This window comes from Nothobranchius furzeri, chromosome 6 (assembly GCF_043380555.1).
Source record: "Nothobranchius furzeri strain GRZ-AD chromosome 6, NfurGRZ-RIMD1, whole genome shotgun sequence".
Taxonomy (NCBI): domain Eukaryota; kingdom Metazoa; phylum Chordata; class Actinopteri; order Cyprinodontiformes; family Nothobranchiidae; genus Nothobranchius; species Nothobranchius furzeri.
The window spans coordinates 66,899,973-66,924,836 of NC_091746.1; the positions used below are offsets into that span (position 1 = coordinate 66,899,973).

The 24,864-nt window shown below is 41.3% G+C and overlaps 1 protein-coding gene across 1 annotated transcript; it reads right to left on the bottom strand.

The window, feature by feature from the left end:
- Nucleotides 1–684: 684 nt before the first annotated feature.
- Nucleotides 685–23,544, bottom strand: aif1l (allograft inflammatory factor 1-like). The gene is made up of 6 exons (XM_015943220.3): nt 23,386–23,544; nt 23,157–23,218; nt 17,480–17,546; nt 8,104–8,145; nt 6,749–6,911; nt 685–1,001 (listed from the first exon to the last, which is right to left on the bottom strand). The coding sequence occupies exons 1-6, from the start codon at nt 23,408–23,410 to the stop codon at nt 914–916; spliced, it is 447 nt and encodes a 148-aa protein (XP_015798706.1). The 5' UTR covers nt 23,411–23,544; the 3' UTR covers nt 685–913.
- Nucleotides 23,545–24,864: the final 1,320 nt, after the last annotated feature.

The following is a 24,864-nucleotide window of genomic DNA, read 5'->3' on the forward strand; positions in this document are numbered from 1 at the left end:
AGCAGATAAACAAACATGGATGACTAATCCAACAGGAGGGAAAACAAAACAAGAAAAACTCCCAGAAAAACACCTGCAGTGACGTATAAAACAAGATGGAATAAAAGGGGAAACCCCCCACAAAATAACGTAAAACATAAACCCCACCACTTGTCAATTTCATTCAATCAAATAATGGAAACAAATATTAAAAACACAATTCAACACACATCAACACAATCTTAAAGGATTGTAGGTTTTAAAACAACTAATGCTAGTGTGCTCTTTCGTCTTTCTTAATCTGTTGAAGATCCACAGCATCTGCAAGTCGAGGCACTTGGAAAGAACATGATTGTACTTTCTGTAGCATGCTACGTACATTTGTACTGCCTGTAAATCAAACTCCTTCTACAAAAAGCTGAGACCTAAACTTTCAGAACTGGATCAGATGGGCTCACCTTTAGGCCTTGCTATGAAACTCTTCTCGCTTAGTGAATGTGAGAAAATATTCTAAATGGAGCTAAATTTGTTTCCCAGAGTGGAAAGGGCTAGCAAGGCTACTGATGACGGTAAAAAAACCCGGATTCTCCCAAGTGTCCTATACTCACGCTGCTATCTGCTAAAAATGAACAGGAAGGATGGAAAAGCAGCTTGTGTGGAGTTTGAGAATTCCCTTAAAAATAAAACCATTAAACACTTAAAATGCAACTTTGATTGATTACATGTCACTGCTACATTTGATCTAAAGGGAAAAATATACATATGAATAGTATTCACAGTCAAAAATCATTTAGTGAGTTTAGGGCTCGGTCTTCCAAATGAGACAAACCTCAAACATGTCATATATTCACATCCCGGATCACCGGTCCAACATTAATACAACACTCCACGTTATTCCACACGAGCACGGCGCCACGAGGCCTGGAGGCCAGCATTAAGGCAGGCTGGTGATGTCCCGCTTTGGAGGGGGTCCGTCTGGCTTGAAGGGGGTGCTGTTGGCTTTATCCTCAAACACCAAAATTCTGGAGAAAAAAAAAAATTGTCAAATATAAGAATAAAGGTTTATAAATTCTCTTCACTTTTTGGCTTGGTGAACAGACAATGCAAATGTTTGGTCTTGATTTAGACTTATTGCTTTGTATGTAAATCCAGTAGGGTCACCCATAAAGACAGTGGGAGGGTTAATGGTTGTTGTCCATTACGGATCAGCACCAAAAGATTCTAGATGACAGAGACGAGTCGTACGCAAGTTGATAAGTAGATAAATACATTGTTATATCTGGTGTTGGCACTCGGGTTTTTACAGTAGGGAGCACCTACCTACATTACAGTAATGTTACTCCAGCATTACAGGAAGTGTTTGCCATCCTGTTAGCTTGCTGTTATACATCTGAACGACTCAATAAAGGAAGTACAACACCACGATGTACATTTCACCGTAATATCCAGTTGGCTTCTAATCAAGCAAATAATAATAATAATAATAATAATAATAATAATAATAAAGTAAAACTACTTTTTTCTGTGTTAAAAAGAACCAAATAATTAATTTCTATCTGACGATTCTTGATTTGAGCTGCAATATTCAGATGATCTAGATCTGCTCAAGGCCTGGTGCCTACAGACTATGGCAACACCACTAGGACAAACTACATTGTGTACCGTTTTGGTTAACCAGCTAAGCAATAAAATCTGTCTCAGACTCCACCAACAGAACAGCTTTCGTGTGTGTTTGTTCATGTTTTTATATAAACAGCCCTGACTGTACAAGTGTTGACGTCTTCTGTTTACTTGCTGTTTATTCAATAAAGTGGTTGAAAATAGCGCCGCATTTCAGATGAATCCCTAAAACGTATTAATCCCATGTGAGTAAAAACAAGAGAATAATGGATAATTATTTATTACTGCATATGCAGTCTGGGATAAATAATTGAACCAAATATCTGTTGCAAAGTTTGATGCATTTCGTAATAAAAGTAATCGGTTAAAAAGAAACTGCAAAAACTACAAATGATGAAGACCCCATTAGAGTTCTACAACCCCCCAAAGCACTTTACAGCCCATCAGGCCTTCACTCATGCATGCACACATTCACAGGCTACAGGTGATGCTACACTGTAGCCACCGCTGCCGTACACAGGCACCGTCAGTCCCGCTGACCACCACCAGCAGGCAAGGAGGGTGAAGTGTCTTGCCCAAGGACACAACGACTGCAAGAAACGGAGGGGCATGAACCTGCAACACGTCCAGCTACAGGGCAGGCACCTAACACCTCTGCCATTTTCATCACCAACATGAAAGCCAGAATCCATCTTGCCTTCAGACTGCTGCTGGTGTAATGGTGAACAGGAGATGTTCTTGTCCGACTTTAGACCCCTTAGTACCACCTGAGCCTGATGTAAACACCACAGCCTACCTGAGTATCGTTGCTGACCATGTCCATCCCATCATGACCCATTTTCTAATGGCTACGTCTAGCAGGATGATGTACCATGGCAAAGCTCAAACAATGTCTGACTGATTTCTTCAACATGAACCTTCCTCACCAAGAAAAAACAAATAAAAACGTTTCACTTTTGCATTTTTTGATTTGGGGCAATTAGGGCTTCAGTTTAATGTAAATTAATAATATACTAATTGTAATACTATTAAGGTAATAATATACAATATACCGTAAATCCTCTAATACAGGCCCGGGTCTGTATTTGACTAAAGCTCATCAAGCTCCAGGCCTTTATTGGAAGGAGGGCCAGTATTAGAGGTAGGCCTCTATTTCTATTTGAGCAAAATGAACTAATGGTTCGCTGGAGTTTTTGGCAATTAAAATTGAGCCCACATTTTCAAAGTTAAACACATTTCTTTTAACAACGGTAGTTTCTGCTTCAGCCCTCTCCCCCCTCCCCCTGCGCAGCAGCCGCAAACTCACTGATGTGCCTGCAGCCTCTCAGAGTTCCTGCTGCTCCAAACATTAAAATAATTATTTCATTTTCTGTTCCTCACTTCTGATTACCTTCAATGGTGTCTGTTTGTTGCAACCACCAGGTACAAAAACTAACTTGTTTTTATTTGACTATTTTTCTGTCCTGTCTGTTTATTATCTTCCTGCATCTCCTCTCAATCCTAAAGAGAAACTGCTACCTGGGTTCATATATATTCACCTTATGAGTTACCTTTGAACTGCAGTTCTAAAAGATCTACCGACCGCAAAAACAGCGGAGCGGAGTGCTCCCTGCTTGCCGGCCGCATCAGTGATCGGTGCGTCACCGGATGACAAGTTGATGCGCCCCGCTCCACAGCAAAACGCATCAGGCACAAATAAAAGACAGAAAACATCAAAGGAAATGAACCGACATGAACGATCGCGTGTTAAATAATTTGGCAACACCTGATTGTTACTGTGGCCGTGCTCAGGAGGCAGATCTACAGACCGCAAAAACAGTGGAGTGCTCCGTGCTTGGCGGCCGCATCAGTGATCGGTGCATCACCCGAGGACAAGGTGATGTGCCCCGCTCCACAGCATGAAGCGAATCACATCAGGCGCAAATAAAAGACAGAAAACATCAAAGGAAATGAACCGACATGAACAATCGCGTCAGTGCCGACGCTCTGGCACAGCCTCCTCTTCGTCTCCGCACGGTTAAAGTTACCCTCGCGGTCTGTCACTGGCAAATCAAAAGTGAGACGATGACCACCCCCCCCCCCCCCCCCCCCGTACTTGCTTGTTACCACATTCCACCCGGCCACAATAAGAGGCCGGCCTTTATTCACCTCCGCCGACTCCGGCCAAAATTGGAGACCCGGCCTTTAATTGAATACCGGCCTGTATTAGAGGATTTACGGTAACAATGTTACGCCTTTTCCTCAAACAATGCCATATACTTTATTATTTAGTTTTACTATTTTTTTTCTTGTTAAGTTCATTTAAAGGGACTCTAAGGAAGTTTGACAGCCAAAACATGTATAGAAATAATAAATTTCTTCTTCATACATTCTCCTGCAATGCCCTGGTCCTGTAGAATGAGCCCTGGCATTTTGACTGTGATTGCCTGTTTTTCTGTAAAATCACAGAAAAAGAGAGATGCTCGGGTCGAGCAGGCTGCTTCATGCGCGTTCACGCTCAGGCATAACCCGTAGCATTTGCTATCAGTAGCTTTAGCAGCAGAGAGTGAGGTAATGCCAACTCAGCGACTTTGTCGCTGTTCCTAACGCCTAGTGATGAACCTAGCTACATTTATGAGGACCCTTAGCTACTTTCTGTAGAACTTTCTTCTAGATATTTCCTGCAAATTAGCAACAAAATAGCCATTTTCGCTCCGAACCGTTCTTTGGATTGACGTTGTTTCAGCTGTCATCAAGGATATAAAAGTTACAGATACATTTAATGTTACTGGTGCTTTAGCTCACCTAGTAAGATGTCTGACTCTCATGCAGAAGACTGTGGTTCGATTCTGGGTGTGAACATAGTTCAATTGGAGTTTATGATATTTTTTTTTTACAGTAATAAGACGCCCAAATTTTTATCTGAGACTCGCTGAAAGGCATTGAATTCACAGATAGAAAAAGATGTGGGTTCAACTTTCATTTTGGAACAATTTTTCAAGCAAGGGAAGGGAATGATCTGAGCATGCAGGAGGACTGACCCATCTTAAACCTTTGTCGGCTGTGCTGAAGAGAAACGTACAGAACCACATTATTTAATTAATTAGCTGCGCGTTCTCCTTTCCTCTGTCCTCCAGGGCACGCATGCTCGCTCCCTCAGTCACTGCACGTTCGGCCGGCCGACGAGAAAGTGCAGCTGCAGAGACAGAGGCACATTATTCTTATCAATTTGCTGTGTTCTTCTGTCCTCCGGGCCACACACAGGACTTTCTCAGCTGTTACTTTCGTTAAGGAGTGTGCACGTACAGCATGTGCACCTCGTACACGAGCCTACTATTGAAGCTGCCGTTACGCTTTTGGCCTGAGGGGGCAATCGCGAGCATAAAAATTCAAAAGTCCGAAAAGTCCCTTTGATCCTTCAATGAGATGTAGAAACTTTAGATATGCTCTACCAGTTGGTTGAGTAGGCAGGCAAAAGTTCACTGGACTCCATCAGCCTCCACAGTCACCGGATCTTAGTCCAGTCCAGAACCTTTGAGATGTGGTGGAATGAGAGATCCAGATCACTGAGCAGCTGACCAATCTGCAGCAACCATGTGTCAAGAAGGACCAGGACCACTAAGGAATGTTTCCAACATCTAGTTGAATTCATGAGAAGAAATAAGGGACCCTGAAGGCAAAAGTAAGTCCAACCTGGTGCTGGCAAGGTGAACCTAATAAAATGCTGACTATACAAGAAGCCATGTTTACGAGCAGCGTGAAGAGTCACTACAAACAAACCAAAAGGGCCGAGGAAGTTGTGGTTTACGCTGTAGGCAGCAGACACTTATCTGACAGGAGCTATTTAGAGTAAATTCCTGTCTTTAATTTCCTTCTTTGGAAAACTCTGCAAAGCTCCACTAAGCTCATAAGGACCAATGATCCCAATAAGGAATTCAGCACACGACGACTTAAACTCTTCTGCACCCACTTTCACTTCTGACTTTTCTACCCTCTCCCCACTTACTGATGGCTTCTTCTCTGGTGAAACTCAAGGACTGGAGTACTTTTCACAGAGTACATACTACGTTCAAGGAAGAGTCTGAAACCAACCAAATCAAACCGTTTTCGGTCCAAATCACTTGATGCTACTAGTTACTGGTCAAGCCCTGGATGACCAAACCACAAGACCTGTGTGTCCTTCGGTCTACCCCAACTAAACCCAGCTGTCCTAAAAAGTTTCTCTAATGGCAACAAAATCAATTGTTGCTCTGCCAAAATCTTTAAAGAACAATGTTCTGCTGTGATTTTGCACTCGCTCCCTTTGATTTCCTCTCCCTAAAGAAAGAATGGCACCTCGAAGGAAAAGCTCTGCAGACAATCGCTGTTATCAGCAGGAACACTGGGAGGGTTTAATAAAAGGAAAAATATGGAAAACTTTAGCAACTTGACATTTAATTATGTTTAAACATAACAAGTCCCAAGTTTCAGCGAAAAAGTTGTCCACCGGCGTATCCCTGCCCCGGTGAATAAAGACGGTTTACAGAAAGCAAATATTTTCTTGAATGTTACAAAGTGAGAAATGGGAGCAGGAGGAAATGAGATGTTTAAAAATAGCATGTTGCAGGATTATGGGACGCAATTTCAAAAATGTTTAAAGGCAAAGCAGGAAAAGTTGTGAGTTTTGTTCGATGTTTTGGGGCTTATGAGATTTGACTGAGGCTCGGGTCCGGCCAACAGAGCTGACATGCAGCAAGACTCAAAGGCTTGAGCAGGCCGACCCAGCTCCAGGCTGCTTTAAAAAGCTTCAGCGCACCATTAAATACCAAACAAACAGAGGACATCCCCCACCAGGCATCACTGGAAGTCAAACATTATAGTTGAGACTATTTTTAATATGAAAGAAGAAGTTCATAGATATGATGTGATGAGCTTTTCTCAGCTTGATATGACAGCAGGTAACCAGCCTATAATCATTCACATAAGCTCATCATTCCAGCTCAAGATAAAGGTGCTGACGATAGATAGGATTTTCAAAAGGCTTTGGTTGCCATGGTGATTGATAAAACCACTCCTGAGCCACCTGCTGATGTACAAAGCAGCAACCTTCCAATCAGACATAACAAACCCCACGAACCAGTATACATGTTGAGAATAAGTGAACGTAACACGTTAAGAGGAGTTCACTTACAACTTGAGCACGGCGGAACGCTTGCCCAGCATCATCTTGACGAAGTCCCTGTAGTTGATGGTGTTGCTGCTGCCACCGGACGCCTCCACAATCATCTTTTTCAACTCCAAGTGGGTCTTGGGCACCCCGAGCTTCTCCATCATCCTCTTCAGTCCCATCATATCTGTGACAGAGAGAAGGTCCACGTATATCCTCAACAAATCACATCACCCTCCTCCCTTCGTTGACCTGTTGCACACCTTGGTTTCTATAAAGTTTAGAGGGAGTCATTTAAAGTGACAATGTCTAGTTTTTACTGTTAACCACTGGAAATATCCATCGAAATGTTGTTGAAAATGAATGAAATGATGCCCAATTGATGAAAAATGGGGTCTAAATACATGGAAGCAGGTCCAAGTCGCTGGGTGACGCCATAATAGATACCATGTTTGGCAATTACACACAGTCACTTTAACGTTTCTGCAGCAACACATTTTTATTTTAGCTAGACCTTTGGAGCAAAAACGGTGAAAATGAGAAAATTGTTGGGTTTAAATGGAATGCTGCCTTGTGGAAGAGCTTTGGCACAGAGCAGCAGGAAGAATGTTGTGTTTGCTCAAAATTAAAATTTTTTCCTTTAATGTTTTTTTCTGTCAGTTTTGAATTTTGGCTTTCTCCAGCTGTAGCAAGGCCGATCACAGAGGTTCAAGCACTTGTATCAACTTCACTTCTACGGGCAGCTCCAGCAAGGAAAAGACCGACTGCACAGCACAAGTGTTCCTTAGTGCAAAAAATTGTGTCCTTCATTTAAAATCAGTCATATATGGAGCACTCAATGTTCAATAAAGCATGCAATAGCATCACATTTATATAGTGAGCAATGAGCGGTCTTTGTGTTATTAATGGGACTGTCAGCAGACGAGTCTAGATAAAAGTGATTAAACTTGATTCCTCTCTGCAGAATCACAAAAAAACTTTGATTTGGTATTTGGGAATTTGTAATCAGTGTAAAGGAAAAAACTAACAAATAAAAAGCTGTCAGAAGAAAGACTTTCTGACCAAGACTGCATCTTTCATTCAAATATATATTGTGTTTTCATGAATATTGTTTAGTATCTGTTGTGTTATTTTTTTTGGAATGAAATGAAGACAATTAAAAAAAAAAAAAAAAAAAAAACCACCTGCTCTGAGCCAAATGAACGCGTCTCACTTTACACAGAGGACACAATTGTGACAATGGATCCAGGTGGAGTCCTGGTCACCACAACCAGACAGCACACACAGTATTATTTACTGTTCCCTCCTCCCATTGGTCAGCTGTGCTGACAGTTGTTATCTGCAGTCCAGTTGGTGTTTCAGAGCTGGTTACTACTTACCGATCTCTCCTTCATCAGTCAGGTCGAACTCAGCATATTTGTCTGCAGAACAAAAACACAAAAAGGGAATTACACACACACACACACACACACACACACACACACACACACACACACACACACACACACACACACACACACACACACACACACACACACACACACACACACACACACACACACACACACACACACACACACACACACACACACACACACACACACACACACACACACACACACACACACACACACACACACACACACACACACACACACACACACACACACACACACACACACACACACACACACACACACACACACACACACACGATGTGTCAGCAGACATCTTCTGTCTGGTGGTGTCAGCCTTAAAAAAAAAAAAAAAAAAACCCAACAACAACAACCCAACAACAACCCAACAGGAACCCAACCCCCCCCCACACACACACACACACGTGTCAGCAGACATCTGTCTGGTGGTGTCAGCCTTAAACTCTGATTATGGCAAACATCTCAAAGGGAGGGTAGAAAACAGCTGACAGAAGGGTGTGTGTGTGTGTGTGTGTGTGTGTGTGTGTGTGTGTGTGTGTGTGTGTGTGTGTGTGTCTCGGTGTTTTGGTTTGGGTTTTCAACACAGAAAAAAAGCCTCACAGGTGTGTGAAGAAGTTCCCAGAGTAGCAAGAAAACTTAAGATCTAAGTTTCCCTCAAGAATCAAATTAAATCAGATCTTTCTAGAATGACGACGTTTTAACCACTAGATGTTTGCTAACCTTTTCTTTCAGACGAGCATTTTAATGAATGAATACCAACTTTGGACCACCGAGCAACAGTGCAGGGGACTCATTAAGATGGCTTAAGCACGGAAGAGGGTCTGAAAGTTGCACAAGTCAAATATGAAACTTTAGAGACCTTGAAGAGTTCCTGTCCCAGGATGACGCCTGACTGATCACCTGATTTAGATTCCACAGAGCAGTTGTATTAGATCCATGTGCTGAACTGGGTTAAGGTTAGGCTGTGTTAGATCAGCCCAGCTGCTGGAACCGTGCAATTCAGGTGCACCTGCAGCTTTAGACGACTCTCGAGTTTCCTGCAACCAGCTTGTTCCAGCGAGAACTGGCCAACATGACAGGCTGACATTTGTTTCATACGATGAACAAAATATGAGATGTCCTGCCCAAAGCTTTGGGTTAAATTAACTTTATCCTTCAATAAAACGACTACTGCCCTCTTCTTTTTTGCCTCCACCTTCAGATCTGCCCACTTCCTTTTTTTGTGGCCACAAATGTTCACCGCTGCAACAACACAGCCACTGGAAGGCAGTTTTCTGTGCCTCACTCACAAGCAGCTCGGTTTCAGACTCAGTGACACTGCTTTAACTAGACCTCCAAGTGGAGGAGTGATTTATTAAACAGCAACTGTGTGCAGCTCTGCCTACACATTGTTTTATACTTTTGTTTTGCTGACTGAGCTGAAGTAAAGTTTTAAAACTGAGGTCCCAGTTCTAATTCCCCCATGCCCAGGTGAGACTCATCCGAGTTGTCTCTGGCTCCGGAGTGGTTTGACCTGAGGAATGTGACAGCAGCTCATGTGTAGGATTCACCTGTGCCGACTCCAGCCTCAGTCCACTCCTATGAAACTCTAAAATGCATTTTTCATAATATTCTAATTCTCCAATTCAATTCAAGTTTATTTATATAGCGCCAAATCACGACAAGAGTCGTCTCAAGGCACTTCACATAATAAACATTCCAATTCAGGTCAGTTCATAAAGCCAATCAGAAATAATGTTTCCTATATAAGGAACCCAGCAAATTGCATCAAGTCACTGACTAGTGTCAGTGACTATACAGCAATCCTCATACTAAGCAAGCATGCAGCAACAGTGGAGAGGAAAACTCCCTTTTAACAGGAAGAAACCTCCAGAGGATCCTGGCTCAGTATAAGCAGCCATCCTCCACGACTCACTGGGGATCGAGAAGACAGAGCACGCACGCACGCACACACACACACACACGTGTCTATAGTTCTATTGTGATGTCTTAGTAAATATTCTGTTTGGTGAGATCAACTTTATTGTATTTATCCTAGTGGATCTCTAATTAAATGGGTAAACTAGTAGTAGCACATCCAACGTCAAGGAAAGCAAAAAGTTATTATCAGGAGAAGGAGAATGTTTAAGTGGTTAGCAGCAGTGTGCTAGTCGATGGCCCCCTCAACGAGGCCACCACAGCTCAGCAGAACATCGTTGTAGCTTCTTCTGGGGAGAAAAACACTTGGAGAGAAAATAAAGTTAACAGCTGAAATAGCAGAAAGTAATACAGTTAAAGAGCAGATAGTAGAAGAAAGCAGTAGAGTGTGGAAAGTGGTCAGTGTATCCTCCAGCAGTCTAAGCCTATAGCAGCATAACTACAGAGATAACTCTGGATAACCTATACTATTTAGATGTAGGCATGTTGGAGGCAGGGCAAGGGAGAGCCGTCTTTACCGACTGTACACTCCACCTCCCTCTACTCCCCCACTTGTCCTGATTTAGGCACTGAATTTTTATAATCTGTAATCCATAATCATTAAAATGACAAAAAAGGCTTGAAATATTTACCCATGTGTAATGAATCCATGGAATATTTGCGTTTCCCTTTTTATTATTATTGCAATGTTTTTAGACACTAGTATATGATGCCAAAAGATGTCTTTAGCAACAAATGTTGAAGTTTAAACATATGAGTCCAGGCAGATCTGAAGATAATCCTCAAGGTGTTCAATAAATACTAACGGCTGCATTCGCAGAGACGTTGAAAAGCAGATTTACTGTGTACTAAAGTGATTTAAGCAAACAGACATTTTTTGCTTCTTTCTAAACTTCCCTGCTCTGTCTTTTCTCCAGAGGACCCCTCTAGTCAGATTACTCAAGCTATTTGTGGGACACAAAGGAAGTTCTGTGTGTGTTGGACAGGAGAAAGGGGAGCTGTGTGAGTCCATGGGGAGTGGGGCGGGACAATGCCCGGCCTGTTTTAAACCTCTCAGGATCGGGCCTCGGAGCAGACAAGCAACTATTTGAGAGGACCACTTGTGGTATGGCAGCCTGTTGATCATCTGCAGCCACAGAATGAAGGTCACATGAACAAAACTTCAGCTTTCTGGATTTCACCTGGACCGAATTCACTAAAATCACAGTAATGTCACATTTCAAACAAAGATTTTTCTCATCTTTTAACGTTGTGTGCAGTTTACTTTTATTTCGCTCGAGCTGTTTGGTGAGTTTGCTGATGAGTCACATTGGTGCAATAACAAATCATCTAAAGGGGTTTCCCATTCAAAAGACCTGCTGATTGCAAAATAAACGTCCTCTTTCAAATTCATTAGCAGATAACCGTTTACAGAAACCGACTCAAACTTCTACACTGGTTCTTGTTCGTTCAAAATCTTTCTGCAGAAACATTTCTGCCCAACAGAAAGAAAATGTGGAGTTGGTCACATGTTACAGAAAACAAATGTAGCTGTAAGAATGGCTTTAAACAAATAGTTTAATGCTGAACACACACACACACACACACACACACACACACACACACACACACACACACACACACACACACACACACACACACACACACACACACACACACACACACACACACACACACACACACACACACACACACACACACACACACACACACACACACACACACAGAGAGAGAAACGGCTGGTATAAACAAATGTCAACACATGCATCAGTAGTTATTTTCCACACACACACACACCTAAACTTTTAGCCCTCATGGAAGAAAAGATGACCCTGATATGAAGCCCTTGTTCAGGCATGTAGCAAATGCAGCCCAGGGGCCGCTAGCAGCCCTCAAAGCAATTTGTGAATTTCTAGAATGACTAACCAGGGTTTTTCCTGCATTCAAATTTGCGTGGCAGCTGCCTCCAGCTAATTTCACTCTGCCCCGAGCTATATGGATGTTATTTTAACTGCAGTTGCAGCGTTGCGCCACTACATGGCGCTGTATCAGCAGCGGTGCACCAGAAAGCATCAAAACCGCTGCAGACAAAAATAAAAAAATTGCTTTTCTCGCTAGCTACACATCTATGGTTGGTGCAATTGATGTCCTGACTTTTTCCCCAGGCTCTTCCATATCAGAGCAGGGCTGTACAGTGCGACGGAAAAAAAAACTGTGCATGTCTGTCTATTTTTAAACGTAGCACGGGTGCAACATCTTTGAATTACCATTTTCCCCAGAACTTTAATGAACAAAAGTAAGTTACATGCAAGAAAAATGCTTTTTACTGGCGCACAGTGTGGTCATCTGGATGCAGTGGAGGAAAATAAAGGAACCAGCAAAGTCACAAAAGCAGAACCGGTCCAAAGTTTGGGGTCAAAAGTGTGGCTACATGCAGATTGGCTAATGCTAAAGCTAATGGGTAGCAGTGGCGCAGAAAAAAAAATTATGATGATTGTAAAACTAAGAAAGACTAAACTCTACAAGCGGATGAAAAGTCCCCACCATCCTGTTTATTCTGCATCCTGCAGCGCTACGAATCAGAACCGCTGCACACGGAAGGAGGAATAACGGCAAGCCATTGTAGTATATAATTCACAAATGCTTCTATCTTTGAACATAATTTGAACTGGATTATTGCCAACCCGTACACAATAGACATGCCACCATTACATTGTTAGCAGCTGAAATGAAATGTTATTAGCATTTCCAACACAAATACATGTTACTGAAATGCATTATATTTTACTGGATATATTCATATGTTATCTTGACTAAGATGAGTGTCATTAATACAAACCTAAAATGTTACTGAAATGTAGGTCAAAAATTTTAAAATATTTTAACTATAAATATAAGATGGGAAAAAGGGAACTAAGCACCAATCTGATGCATATTATTGAACCTTTTATAATATTTTGCCTTTAAAAAAGTGCAACAGTTGAATGCACAGAGTATGCATGCAGCGTGGGGGGGGGGGGCACCAAACGCAAGCTTATGAAAAAATAATATATTTATAATAAAGACAGATTTCAATTAGAAGATGTGCAAAGCAAGTTAACAGCATGTTTACAGATAGAAACAATACAAAAAGGAAAGGAGATGGACCGTCTTGTTATTTTTTTTAAATAAAAATTGGTCACCAAGTGCATGCTGAACATGAAAATAGCCATCATTAGAAAATAGATGGCAGTGTGTCACCAACACAGGCTGAAAATTTAGCACCAAAGCTACAAAATCCAAACCCCCGCTGTCACGGAAGTGGCAGCACGCTACAGCAAATTGTCTGTGAGAGGGCTAGAGAGTTTTGTGTGTAGTGAGGGGCGGGCGCTCTATGTGACTGGCCAATCACAGAGCGTGGAAGACAGTCAGTTACCCAATGAGGATTTTCCTTCAGCACGATTACAGATATTTACAAGGTTTACTCGTTTCATGCTCGTATTCGTCAAAAATGCTTTATCCGTACCGGACACTCGTCTGAAACGAGTATCCGGCTCATCCCTATAGGGGGAATCACTGGATGGTGAAATTTGAGTAAAGATAACCACTCAGATCTACCTCACTCTGAAAATTTGCATTCATGGACTCACCCATCTTGGCTCTCGACCACAAAAGGCTGTTGTTGATTTAGTATCCAGTAGGGCTGCAACAACGAATCGATAAATTCGATGAAAATCGATTACTAAAAGCGTTGGCAACGAATTGCGTCATCGATTCGTTGTGTCGCACAACTCTTCCAAAAGCGCCCCCCCTTCCCGCCCGCCATTGCGCGCAGACCAGAGCAAGTCAGATCAGCGCGAGGGAGAGTCGATCAGCGCGAGGGAGAGCCGCAGATCAGCGCGAGGGAGAGCCGGCAGATCAGCGCGAGGGAGAGCCGGCAGACTTGCGCTGCTGCGAACCGGTTCCGCAATGTTGTGCAGCGATCCAGGCAGCTGCTTCCAGCACACGGTCCATTCTCAAAGTGGTTCAACCAAAAAACTATAATTAGCACAGATCGTTCATGTCCGCACATGTTCTCTATTTTGTCTTATTTGTGCCTGAAGCGCGCTACTGCGGAGCTCATCACCTGTGCTGTGGTGATGTCACCTCACGCAGCATCGAAAACGCGCTCTCCGCTGTGTGGTCAGGAGATCCCTTTGATCTGCTCAAAAGTAACTGGTGAGGTGAAAAGGTAAGAATCCAGGCAACAGATTTTCTGGAGAATTAAGAGGAGATGCAGGAAGATGAGAGACAGACAGGACAGGAAAATAGTTAAATAAAAACAAGAAAACAAAACAAAGTGTTGAAAAGTAAAATGTAGGTAGATTTATCACCACTACACGTTTTTACCAGTAAAAAACAATAAGTTATACACATGTAATATTTATACATGTGATACAATTCAGATCACCTTCAAAACTCAGTCACACACCCAGGGCCGTTTCAAGACATTTTGGGGGCCAAAGCAAAATGCCCCCCCCCCCCATAACTGGGCTCCCCAGAAGCCTCTGTGTAATTTATACCCTCTCCAGTAGTGTTAGTTATACAGTGTTTATAAAAGCCCCTCAGACATTACTGACATGTTCTAATATTATCAGATGAAAAACTAAATTATCAGACATGCTGTCTCATCTGCTGCTTTTCTAAACTTTTTAAAAGTAACAAAACCATGTGAAAGCCACTATTTGTGGATTCTCTGAAAGTTTCCATGGAGTGTGTGACAACTTATTTTTTCATTGATCCCATCGTCTAATCTCACAGCTGAAACAAACATCCTTAATAATCTGTGCACAGGAAGCTTACCGATGCTGTAGTAAAACAAAAGGTATAATAATTTATTAATAATAAAACCTTGTTGCAGCACTAAAGCAGAAAAATTAGATTTTGCATTAAATATGCAAAATATTTACATATGAATTGTTTTAGAGCCCTTTAATTGGTAGAATCTGATATTAATTTAGTTCTTACAAAAAATGGGTCCCAACATGGTTTGTGTGGCGTTGCCATAGTGTGACGTCATAGGCACAGATCCCCGTCCTCTTGTTTGGAAATGGAAATATGATCACCCTATGTTAAACAAACTGTCCACCCGGGCTTTTGCGCTGCACAGAGACGCTTCGCTGCCTATGACTGAACGTCAGTTGAGAGTCAGTCTCATGCAGACTGACTAATGAAGAGAGGGCCTCAAGTTAAGACCCTCTCCTCATTGGTAAGTCCACACGAGGTGGGTCAAAGGTTACTCTGGGCAGGTTACGTGTTGTCAGGCATTCAAGTATTGAGTATATTTACTGCATATTACAGTAAAATATTCTGTATGTGACCACATTATGGTGATCCTTGGGTCGTGATGATGGAGCCCTTGAATATTGTTGCCCAGGGTACAACAAAGTGTTAATCTGGCCCTGGTTCCGCCGTCACATTCCCGCAGAAACTGGTTGATCACACCGGGGCCAGACTACTAGCATGTGGTTTTACAACCACAATGTCCTCAGAAGCAAAAACGCTTTTAAAAGGGAGGGAGGAGTCCTAACTGTTGCTGCAGGCGTGTTGTGTGAGAGTGCAGTTATATATTGGTTAATATATTTTTGGGTTCAGTTGCTTTCATGTGGCCTAATGTGAGTCTATTTGGGATCATTGGAATGATCAGCAGCATTTCTTGATGTGACTTTATGGCAGTTGCCCAGGGCATCATCGCAAGGAGGATGGCATTCATTTACTTTTGTTTTATTTGGTATTTTTTCAGTCATTTTTGGAAATAGTGATCAATTTTGATTAATTCACAGCCTATGTTTAATTACATTTAAAATAAATGTCAACAGATGAGATCAAACAAAACACATGAGAATTGCCCTTAAGCTGTTTAACCTGGACCAAGCATTTTAGGTCACAGATAGATGTAACTTAGGGTCTCTGTCTATACACCTTATAAGACAATTTAGGTGATGGCATGTTGTTTTTCTGCTATTGAACTGTTTTCTAATAATGTTGTGTTAAATAAAGTGAAGGAAGGAGAGAAATAACGTTTCCCTAGCAGTTTAAAAAATTTCCCCATGTAATCCGATTAATCGATTAATCGTGTCGAGACCCCATCCGATTAATCGATTATCCAAATAATCGTTTGTTGCAGCCCTAGTATCCAGCAACCAGCTGAGAGCGTCTCAGCTTGTAGAAGCTAAGCATTAGCATTACATTTGTTCTGCATTTTCTATTTGACATCATTTTTTGAGATTCTTTATCATACAGAGCAAAAAAAAGCTTGTTTTTACCTTTGTCGCCATGTTTTGGCATCCATTGCTACCGTCGTCTGAGCAAACAGAAGTGACGCCACCAACATCAGTGTTTGCTCTGACAAAGACAGCAGTGGACGTTGAAACATGATGGTAAAGGTAAAAACAAGCTCTTTTTGCGCTGTGTATGATGACAAAAAAGTCACAAAAAGAAAGTTAGCACTAGCAGCTCCACCAGATGGCAGAACTCCTTCAGGCTTGTGTTATTTGTGGAGATAAAACATCAAAATTACAGAGCAGAGTCATTGGTAGAGTCTTGTTGCTGTTAGCCAATCAGAGGCAAGATGCCCAAGAATCAGGAAACACTAAAGGAGTAAGACTGGTCTTTATGAAGTACAAAAAATAAATCCACCTGAATTATTGCATTTGTTTAAAAAGCAAAAAATAAAAAGATGTTTTTGTGGTCCATAAGGAACTTGATGATTTTGGCCTGTCTTGAAAACTTTGGACACCCCTGCTAGTGGATCACTGTTGACCTCATGCTGGGACAGGAGGACGAAAAAAGGGAACAGAAGAAAAAAAAAACACATGAAGCCTCCCAGGACCTCTTTCTGTTTATACATCACTGCTCCATTTCCTCCAGCATGCTCTCAATAACTAGAACACTGTAGCAAGTTTCCCATTTTAAGGCCCTTTTATTAGAATAAACTCCCAGATGTCAATCTTTCATGAAAACTGCAAACGAAAAAAGATATGCAAACATGTGTTAGTGTGTGTGTGTGTGTGAGAGAAGCAGCTGAGGGATGACACAGAGCTTACAAATGGTGCCATTTTGTTACTGTAATTAGCAACAATGTTTTCTCTGCTCCCAGGAGCTGAGAGTTTACTCAGCAAACTTCTGAATATTGAAACAACAAGCAGAGGAAACGCCCCAGCACATTCCTCCAGGGCCACGGAGGGCTTGGCCCTGCAAATCGTTCAGAAATCGCAGTGGTCGGTATTTCCCACAGAGAAAAACAAAATGCGGGTGATCAAAAGGGCCAAAGTGGGTGTACAGCATGCCAACCAACAAATGCTGAAGGTAGAACAGAAAACAGGAGGGAAAGAATGCAGACCAGAGGGATGGATGATGATACAGTCGAGCTGGATTTACTCACTTTTTAAGCCTTCCAGTTTTTCAGCCAGGCCCTCCTCATCCCTGTATTTCTGGTCCTCCAGGTATTCCTGAGAAGGGAGAAAACAGGTGACAAAACTAATCAGGAAAGGATGAAAACAAAAAAGGTCTGGGTGCAACTGAAACTCAGATATTTTCAACAGCGTATTAAGTGACTCCGGTTCTACACAATGCAGGACCAGAGAAGAAAACGCCATAAGATCAAACATTAGGTGGTGTCCAGTCAAAGGTTTCAACTCAACAGCAAAACATTAGGATATTGTTTTGCTCCTAAGATGTTTGTCTCCCTAGTTTGTCATCGTTTAATCATGCCTTTCCTAATTGGAACAACTCACAAGGGAAAAATGAAGCCTTGAAGGAACTACGCTAATGAAATTATAATGATGCAATATGCTGTGTGGGAGAAATTCTCTTTCTGAAAGACAGAGGAGGAAAACAACGTGAATGTGTTCTCTCAGTCTCTGTGAAACTCAGATTTAAAGAGGAAAACATCTAAAATGTGACATTTAACCAGTGAGGCGTGACTCCACTGAGCTAAATCTCCAACAATCTCAACTCAGGATTGTTCTGCAGGTGGATCTGCACAAGTGCAAGATAAAACATCCTACATCTACCTGGATGCCTTTTTATAGGCATGCACATGTGAGCGTGCATTCCCCCTGCTTTGTGTTGCTCAAAATCAATATTTCAATTTATCCAACAAAATCTATTTTTTTATGTTAATGAGGCAGTAATTTATAACAAGAGAACTGTTTAAATGGTTGATTATTGTTTCTCAAAGTTGCTTTAACCAAAAATGCTTCCAAATTCAGACATTTGAAACAAACCTTAAACTCTTTTCATCATCCTCAACAATCCTGGCTGTGTTTGAAACAACAAAGCATCATTGTGAAAAGATGAAAATAAAATGGTGTTTTCAAACTTATAGGAGACAAAATTTTAATATGTGGCAACATTTTGTAAAACTTTGCAGCTCTGATATTAGCAACTATGTTCAGTTTGCCTTGCAGTAACGGGAATTCTTGGAGGAAAGTAAAACCTACATCAACTAGTGTTTAGGGGAAATATCCAATCCACATATATTTCTAAAGCACATTTTAAGAGTATTGGAGCTGACCTAAGTGCTGAACGTTAGGGCTGCACAATATATTGAAAAATTATCGTCATCGGGATAACAGGACGTGCGATAGGCCCATCGCAAAGCACGCCAAAAATGGCGATAAATGTTTGGCTCAAACATTTCCATCCGTGTCATACATCAGCTTTTTGTAAACCAGCTCTGTTTTTTACGCGGAAGTATTATTTGACCAATCAAATGTAGCCCTTCTGATATGCGGCCAATCAGATGGGTCCGTTCACGTAATACGCCCGCCCCCTACGTAGACCCTTAGGATGGAAAGCAACACCTGAACTGAGTAAGTGGCGCCGTTCCCTTGTTCGTCATGCTGGCTCAGAGCAACGAACGCACTTTGTGCTGAGGTTTCTGGAATCAGCGCTGCTTTCAAACGTGAACGTGAGTCCGCTCGGTGTTGTTAAGCATTTTTACCGGGCTGACTCCGACACGTGCCAGTGTTCTGAGAAAACGTCCTACTTTGGCAAAACGTCCTACCCGTAGGAGAATTTTACAGTGTTTTACATGACACAAACCCTATCCCTCACCCTCACCCTAACCCTAACCAAAGAAAAAAAGTACTAATACTTACTACTTATCTATTTTCCTGCAAACATGACAGCGGAGTAGCTTTCCCCTTATGTGTTGTGCGCATGCGCGCACATGCTCAGTAACAACGGGTAGGACGGTTTACCGGGTAGGAGAAATTCTCAGAACACCCGGTGAACCAACCCACCTACATCCATGTCGCTAGTGTTCCACCGGGTGGTGACGTTAGCCCCACGCTCCGGTTAGCTTCCAGCTAAAAGGCTACAGCACTCTCCTCCCAGTCCCACCCTGCTAAAGAGAGCCTGGAAAAGTTCCCCCACACATCAAAGTGATTTTTCATTTATGAGCTTTTATAACCTTGTTAATCAGGATAGTTGATTTGCTGCTGCACATAAACTGTCAGTCAGAAGCTCTGCTAGCCGGTTATCTTAAGAGGAGCTAGTTCAATTTGTTAGCTTGTTATCAGAATCATAGTTGCAGTTTCATCATCTGAGCTGCTTTTTAAGATCTAGGTAAACTTGTTCAATTTGGGGTTAAAAACAAACGTTTTCACATATTTTACATGCAATTTTTTGCCAGTTCCTCTTCTGAAAGGTAGACAATTGTTTTTCTCTTTCCCTCAGAAAATCTTAATATTCTCCTAGTTTGGCCCAGCACAGTTCACTTCCCAATAACAGCAAAAGCCTTATATCATAACCACATAAGTGGAGAAAATGCTCAGTAGCAATGAGAGAATTTGCTGTTGCATTTAAGTGATGTTAACTATTATTTAACATTTAAACTTATTTTCTGATTTATTTATTTATTCAAAAACCCTGGTAAGGGATGTTTTTCTGTATTTGGAGCATCAGAAAAAGTTTACGGTGGAGGTGATGCTTTATAGTCACTGAGAAACTGCATGCATGCAGTTTGTTGTTTTGCTGCTAATACAGTAGCAGGTGCAGCTGCATATTTTTGCAATAATAATGTTATGTTGTAATGGAATTCATGCATTAGTTTTTGTTTGCTTTGAACCCAGAGCAGACGTCACACGCCAGACGACATCAACAATGCATACTTTAGTATTTGTTCATTTATCGCAAGTAATATCGATATCGCAATATTAAGTGCTGTTATCAAACATCGCAGGTGTTCCTAATATCGTGCAGCCCTACTGAACAGCATACAAACAAAGAAAAAAAAACAGTCCATAAAATAAAACAAGTAGAGGAGTACACAACAGCAATCACAGGTGAACGTAATAGATAATAATAACTCTTGAGGCTGGCTTTAAAAACGCTCGAGGGAAGGGGCTTGCCTAACATGCATAGAGAAAAAGCACGCTCTTGGTGAGCTTTACATCGTACAACAGGTACAGTTAATTAGGGATGCACCGATCAGGTTTTTTGTTGCCGATCACCGATACCGATATCAAAGAATGCTGATCACAGATACCGATCACAGATACCGATCACATGGATTGGCCAGAAATTTTCTACAACATCATTATGAGTGCTACAAACTACACAATTTGGCAATAAAGGAAATGTAACCTAATCTAAAATGGTCTGTATTAGGGTTGTCACGGTGTGAAAATCCAACCTCACGGTTATTGTGACCAAAATTACCACGGTTTTCGGTATTATTGCGGTATTTTTTAAACGCGCTACATTTTCACACAATTAAATGCACCCTGTATGTCAGGAAATATTGTCCTCAGTTTGTGTCTAAATTTTGCCTGAAATCTGTTATTTTGTAATGATGTTGTTTATTTGTTTACATTTTTTCCCTTTAGTCTTTAAAATACCAATATTTGCCCATAACTTCTTATTTTATGTCTGTTTGATGTCATCATTTAAAAATATTAGATCAGATGATACTCAGTACTCAAGTAGCCTTCTAATCAGATACTTTTTTACCCTTACTTGAGTAATAAACCCTATATCAGGAAAATATTGTCCTCGGTTTGTGTCCTTCCAGTGAGCGTTGCAGATGTGGGAAAATGTCATCAGGCAGTAATCGTTGTTAAATTCATAATTATTCTCGGAGAGAGACCAACTCTTATCTGCCCCTGGGAGCCCCGTAATGCATAGCGTCATTTCAACATGGGGGTGTCCGTGACACGGTTTATATGCAGGTAGCGGCGCTGCGGCTGCTTTATATAGCGACTCGTTGCATTCTCCCTCAACCCAAATCCTCGGATCACGCATTTTAGCTAAAACGCTAACGTTAGCTTGCCTTGCTTTGACTGTAGAGTTGTGGGTGATGGTCACGCAGATGTGTCATGAGATTTGAAGCGTTGCTGCCTTTCACAGACACTTTTTCTGCACGTGCTGCAAACAGGATAGCCGTCTGTCCGTCTTCTATAAACTCCCTCGGCATTCTTCAAATATCTAAAATATGCCCATACTTCCGACTTTGTCTTCTTTGAGGGATAATAAATGTCCTCCTGTGCTGCCGTCTCCTCCTTTGACCATTATTTCAGCTTTAGCTTCAAGAAAGTTTTGGTTGTAAACAACAAAGCGCGCATGTGCCGCCGGCAACTTCAGCAGATGATACGGTGGCTGGTAAGGGTCACCGCGCCTACACTGCAGCCACGGTAAACCCACCAAGATAATATAGTTTTTTAAAAAATTAGACGGTTATTATTATTGTCAACTTTTTTTTTTACCGGGGTTTACCGCTACACTGGTTACCGTGACAACCCTACCTGATCGGTCTGCTTTGATCCATTTTCAAAACTCCGATCAAAACCGATAGGGGCGTTATCGGCCGATTACGATCAAATACCAATCCTTCGGTGCATCCCTACAGTTAATAATGATAGTTCAGTGGATAACAAACATAAAGGGATTAATGATGTCAGAGAGGAACGCAGGAGCCTGGGCATGAATAAACACCATAGTTTTGAAATTCACTCAAATGGAGACAGGGAGCCAATGAAAGTCGGCGAGGATAGGAGTAATAGACGTGTGTATCTTAATTAGTCAAGAAGCGTGCAGCAGCATTTCGGACTTTCTGAAGACGATCCAGCAAAGATGTATTTACTCCTACTAGGACAGAGTTTGCGTAATTCAATTTTGAAGTAATAAAATGCATGAATGACTGAAAAATGTTCAGAAAACATCACACCAAGAATCAATCTGGCTAAATGGCGTAACCGAAAGAAACAAGACTTTACTGGCATTGATGTGCAGTGATAAAGTCAGCTCACCACCCAGCTTGACGTCTAGACTGGATACACAGGACTGAAATATGTTTTGACATCGTTTTAATTCTTTAAATGACAGTTCCCTCAATTCTCAAACAATAGCTTCTTAACCACAAGATTACAAACACAAAAACTTTTGGACCCCAAATATTGCTGCTTTAACATCTTATTTTTGTTTACGACAATTACTTCTTAGCATCAATTTTAGGGAAATATTCTATGTGGAATGACTTTTCAGCTTTAGAGACCACCTCAAGTCCAAAACTCAGGATGATGTCCTGATCTGAACTTGCGATGTTCCGGAGCAAAGATCCCAGATTCAGCCATGGTGCGTGCTTTTTATTAGCCTTAGGAATCAAGGGTCACCTCACTTTTATTTTATCTGATGCACAAGCAAGAGCAGATAGAGGGGGAGTGTTGTGCTGTAAACTGTCACAGAGATGAGCTGATGACAGCCCCAGCACGTTTAACAAAGAGCTCATTCACACACCTGTTATCTGCCAGAGTAGCCATGATGACCAAAAGCAAATCAGGACAAATGGCCCTAAACGCATTAGCATGGGAGCAAATGCAACAAGTGCCAGGAGACTAAAAAAAATCAATGAAATGCGCCCGCTTTATTATAACGGACAGCTCCAATGACACCCAACCGGTATGCTGGGAATTCCTTAGCCAACAGAAGCCACTATGCCCTGAATTTCAGTGTTCTGCGCGTGACGTTCAAAAACAAAGCCAATGCCAAGTCAAGTGCACGCGACCTCATTAACTCAAATACAGTTAGAGACGCTGAAGTAAAGACACGACATCTACCTTGTTTATCTCGTCCAGTTTTTGTTTTTGCTGCTCCTTCAACAGACCGAAAGCTTTCCCGCCTGAAAAACAGAGAAAACGGAGTCGTTTAAATCCACACCAACGAGTGTAAGGTCGGAGGACTAGTCGGCCGCAGATGCTCTATTGTAAAGACTAAAAGCTCAAGCTAGCAGACATAAAGGTCGCGATATAAAAACACAATGTGCTGCATTGTTATGGTATTTATTACCTTGGACGTTTTTACTAGCAGGCATCCTGGAATTTATCTGTGAGGTTTTTAAGCAAAGGAGAAACTAAGAACCAGACACGCAAGGATAACACAACTGTACGCCGGGGTATTACTCCTATTTAAAGACAGGGCTCAATGGACCGCTCGGCACTGGCGTCAAGTGGGGCGTATTTATAGGAATGTACATCCGGTCATGCTTTTCAAAATAAAATAGACCCGGACAACATAATTGAACGTATTTGCTGCCAAGTCAGCAGATGTGTGACCAAGTCACTGCTTTGCAAGTCGCAAGTAAGTCACAAGTCTTTCCAGTCAAGTCTCGAGTCAAGTCCAAGTCAAACACAACCAAGTCCAAATCGAGCCCAAATGCAATGATGTAAAAGTCCAAGTCTGCGACTTAGAAATTTTCAAGTCATAATCAACTTCCATTTAATGACAGTGACAATAAATAAATTCCAGAATTAAAGCTTCCTAAAGCTTCATTTATTTGCTCAAACAAGCAGGAAGTGCAACTGAAATTGATTATAAACAAAGTGCAAATCTAACCCAGAATGAAGAATGGTTTATGACTTTTGTCCATGTCGTGCCACTTTTGTGCTAAAATATCAAATATGCTCAAGTCATCATCAAGTCAACAGATGCAAGGCAAGTCAAGTTGCAAGTCATTGGCGTTCAAGTCCGAGTCAAGTCGTAAGTCTTTGTAGATTTCATCAAGTCAAGTCAGAAGTCATTAAAATAATGACTCAAAACTGACTCGAGTCCAAGTCATGTGTTTGGAGATCACACCTCTGCAAATCAGAATGATTACATTTTTTTCTGTTCTTTTTTTTTGTACTCAGGAGTACTAAAATAAGTATACTGTTTGTTGCAGTATCCAAAAGCTAATTTAGAATTTATTGTTTCCTTTAATTAACCTTACCAGTATCCCAAACAAATTAGAGTTTATTTATTTACTTGTTTATTTGTTTATACATACAATTTCAAAAGCAGCAGAGTGGAAACAGCATCTAAGCACCTGCAAAGGCTGATTTACAGTGAATTGGTGCAGTTTATTTATTTATTTATTTATTTTTTACCTTCATCCAATTTTCTTGTATTGCAAAGCTGCTGTCAAAAGATTTTTAATCTTAACTGCAACTTGTTCCCCAAAATGTATATATTTGCTACTTTCATTTCTAATAAATAGCGTTAGATGACAACATATGGAGTTCTTACATCACAAAAAAGTAATACTTTGGGGATATACACGTTTTAAAAAGATTTAAATTGATTTTATGTGGCTATGTCGATGGAAAATGTGTGAATGAATAAAAAATGTAATGATGAAACATTGAATTTTCCAAAAATCTGGTAACCTTATGTTGTTTTCAAGTTTTTAAGGGAAAAAAACCCATCATGGCTAAATGGCGCTCCAAAATCATAATTAGATCAGCTTTATGTTTCTGTTGTGCAAGAACAGCAGCAAAAATGGTGTCTGCA

Bases quoted from the DNA above. Each gene is read 5' to 3' on its own strand.
- aif1l (XM_015943220.3), bottom strand. From the start codon at position 23,410: ATGCCTGCTAGTAAAAACGTCCAAG. The intron at 23,219-23,385 runs GTAATAAATACC...TCTGTTTTTCAG, and splicing joins TGCTAGTAAAAACGTCCAAG to GCGGGAAAGCTTTCGGTCTG. The intron at 8,146-17,479 runs GTGAGTAAATCC...TTTGTTCTGCAG, and splicing joins AAAACTGGAAGGCTTAAAAA to ACAAATATGCTGAGTTCGAC.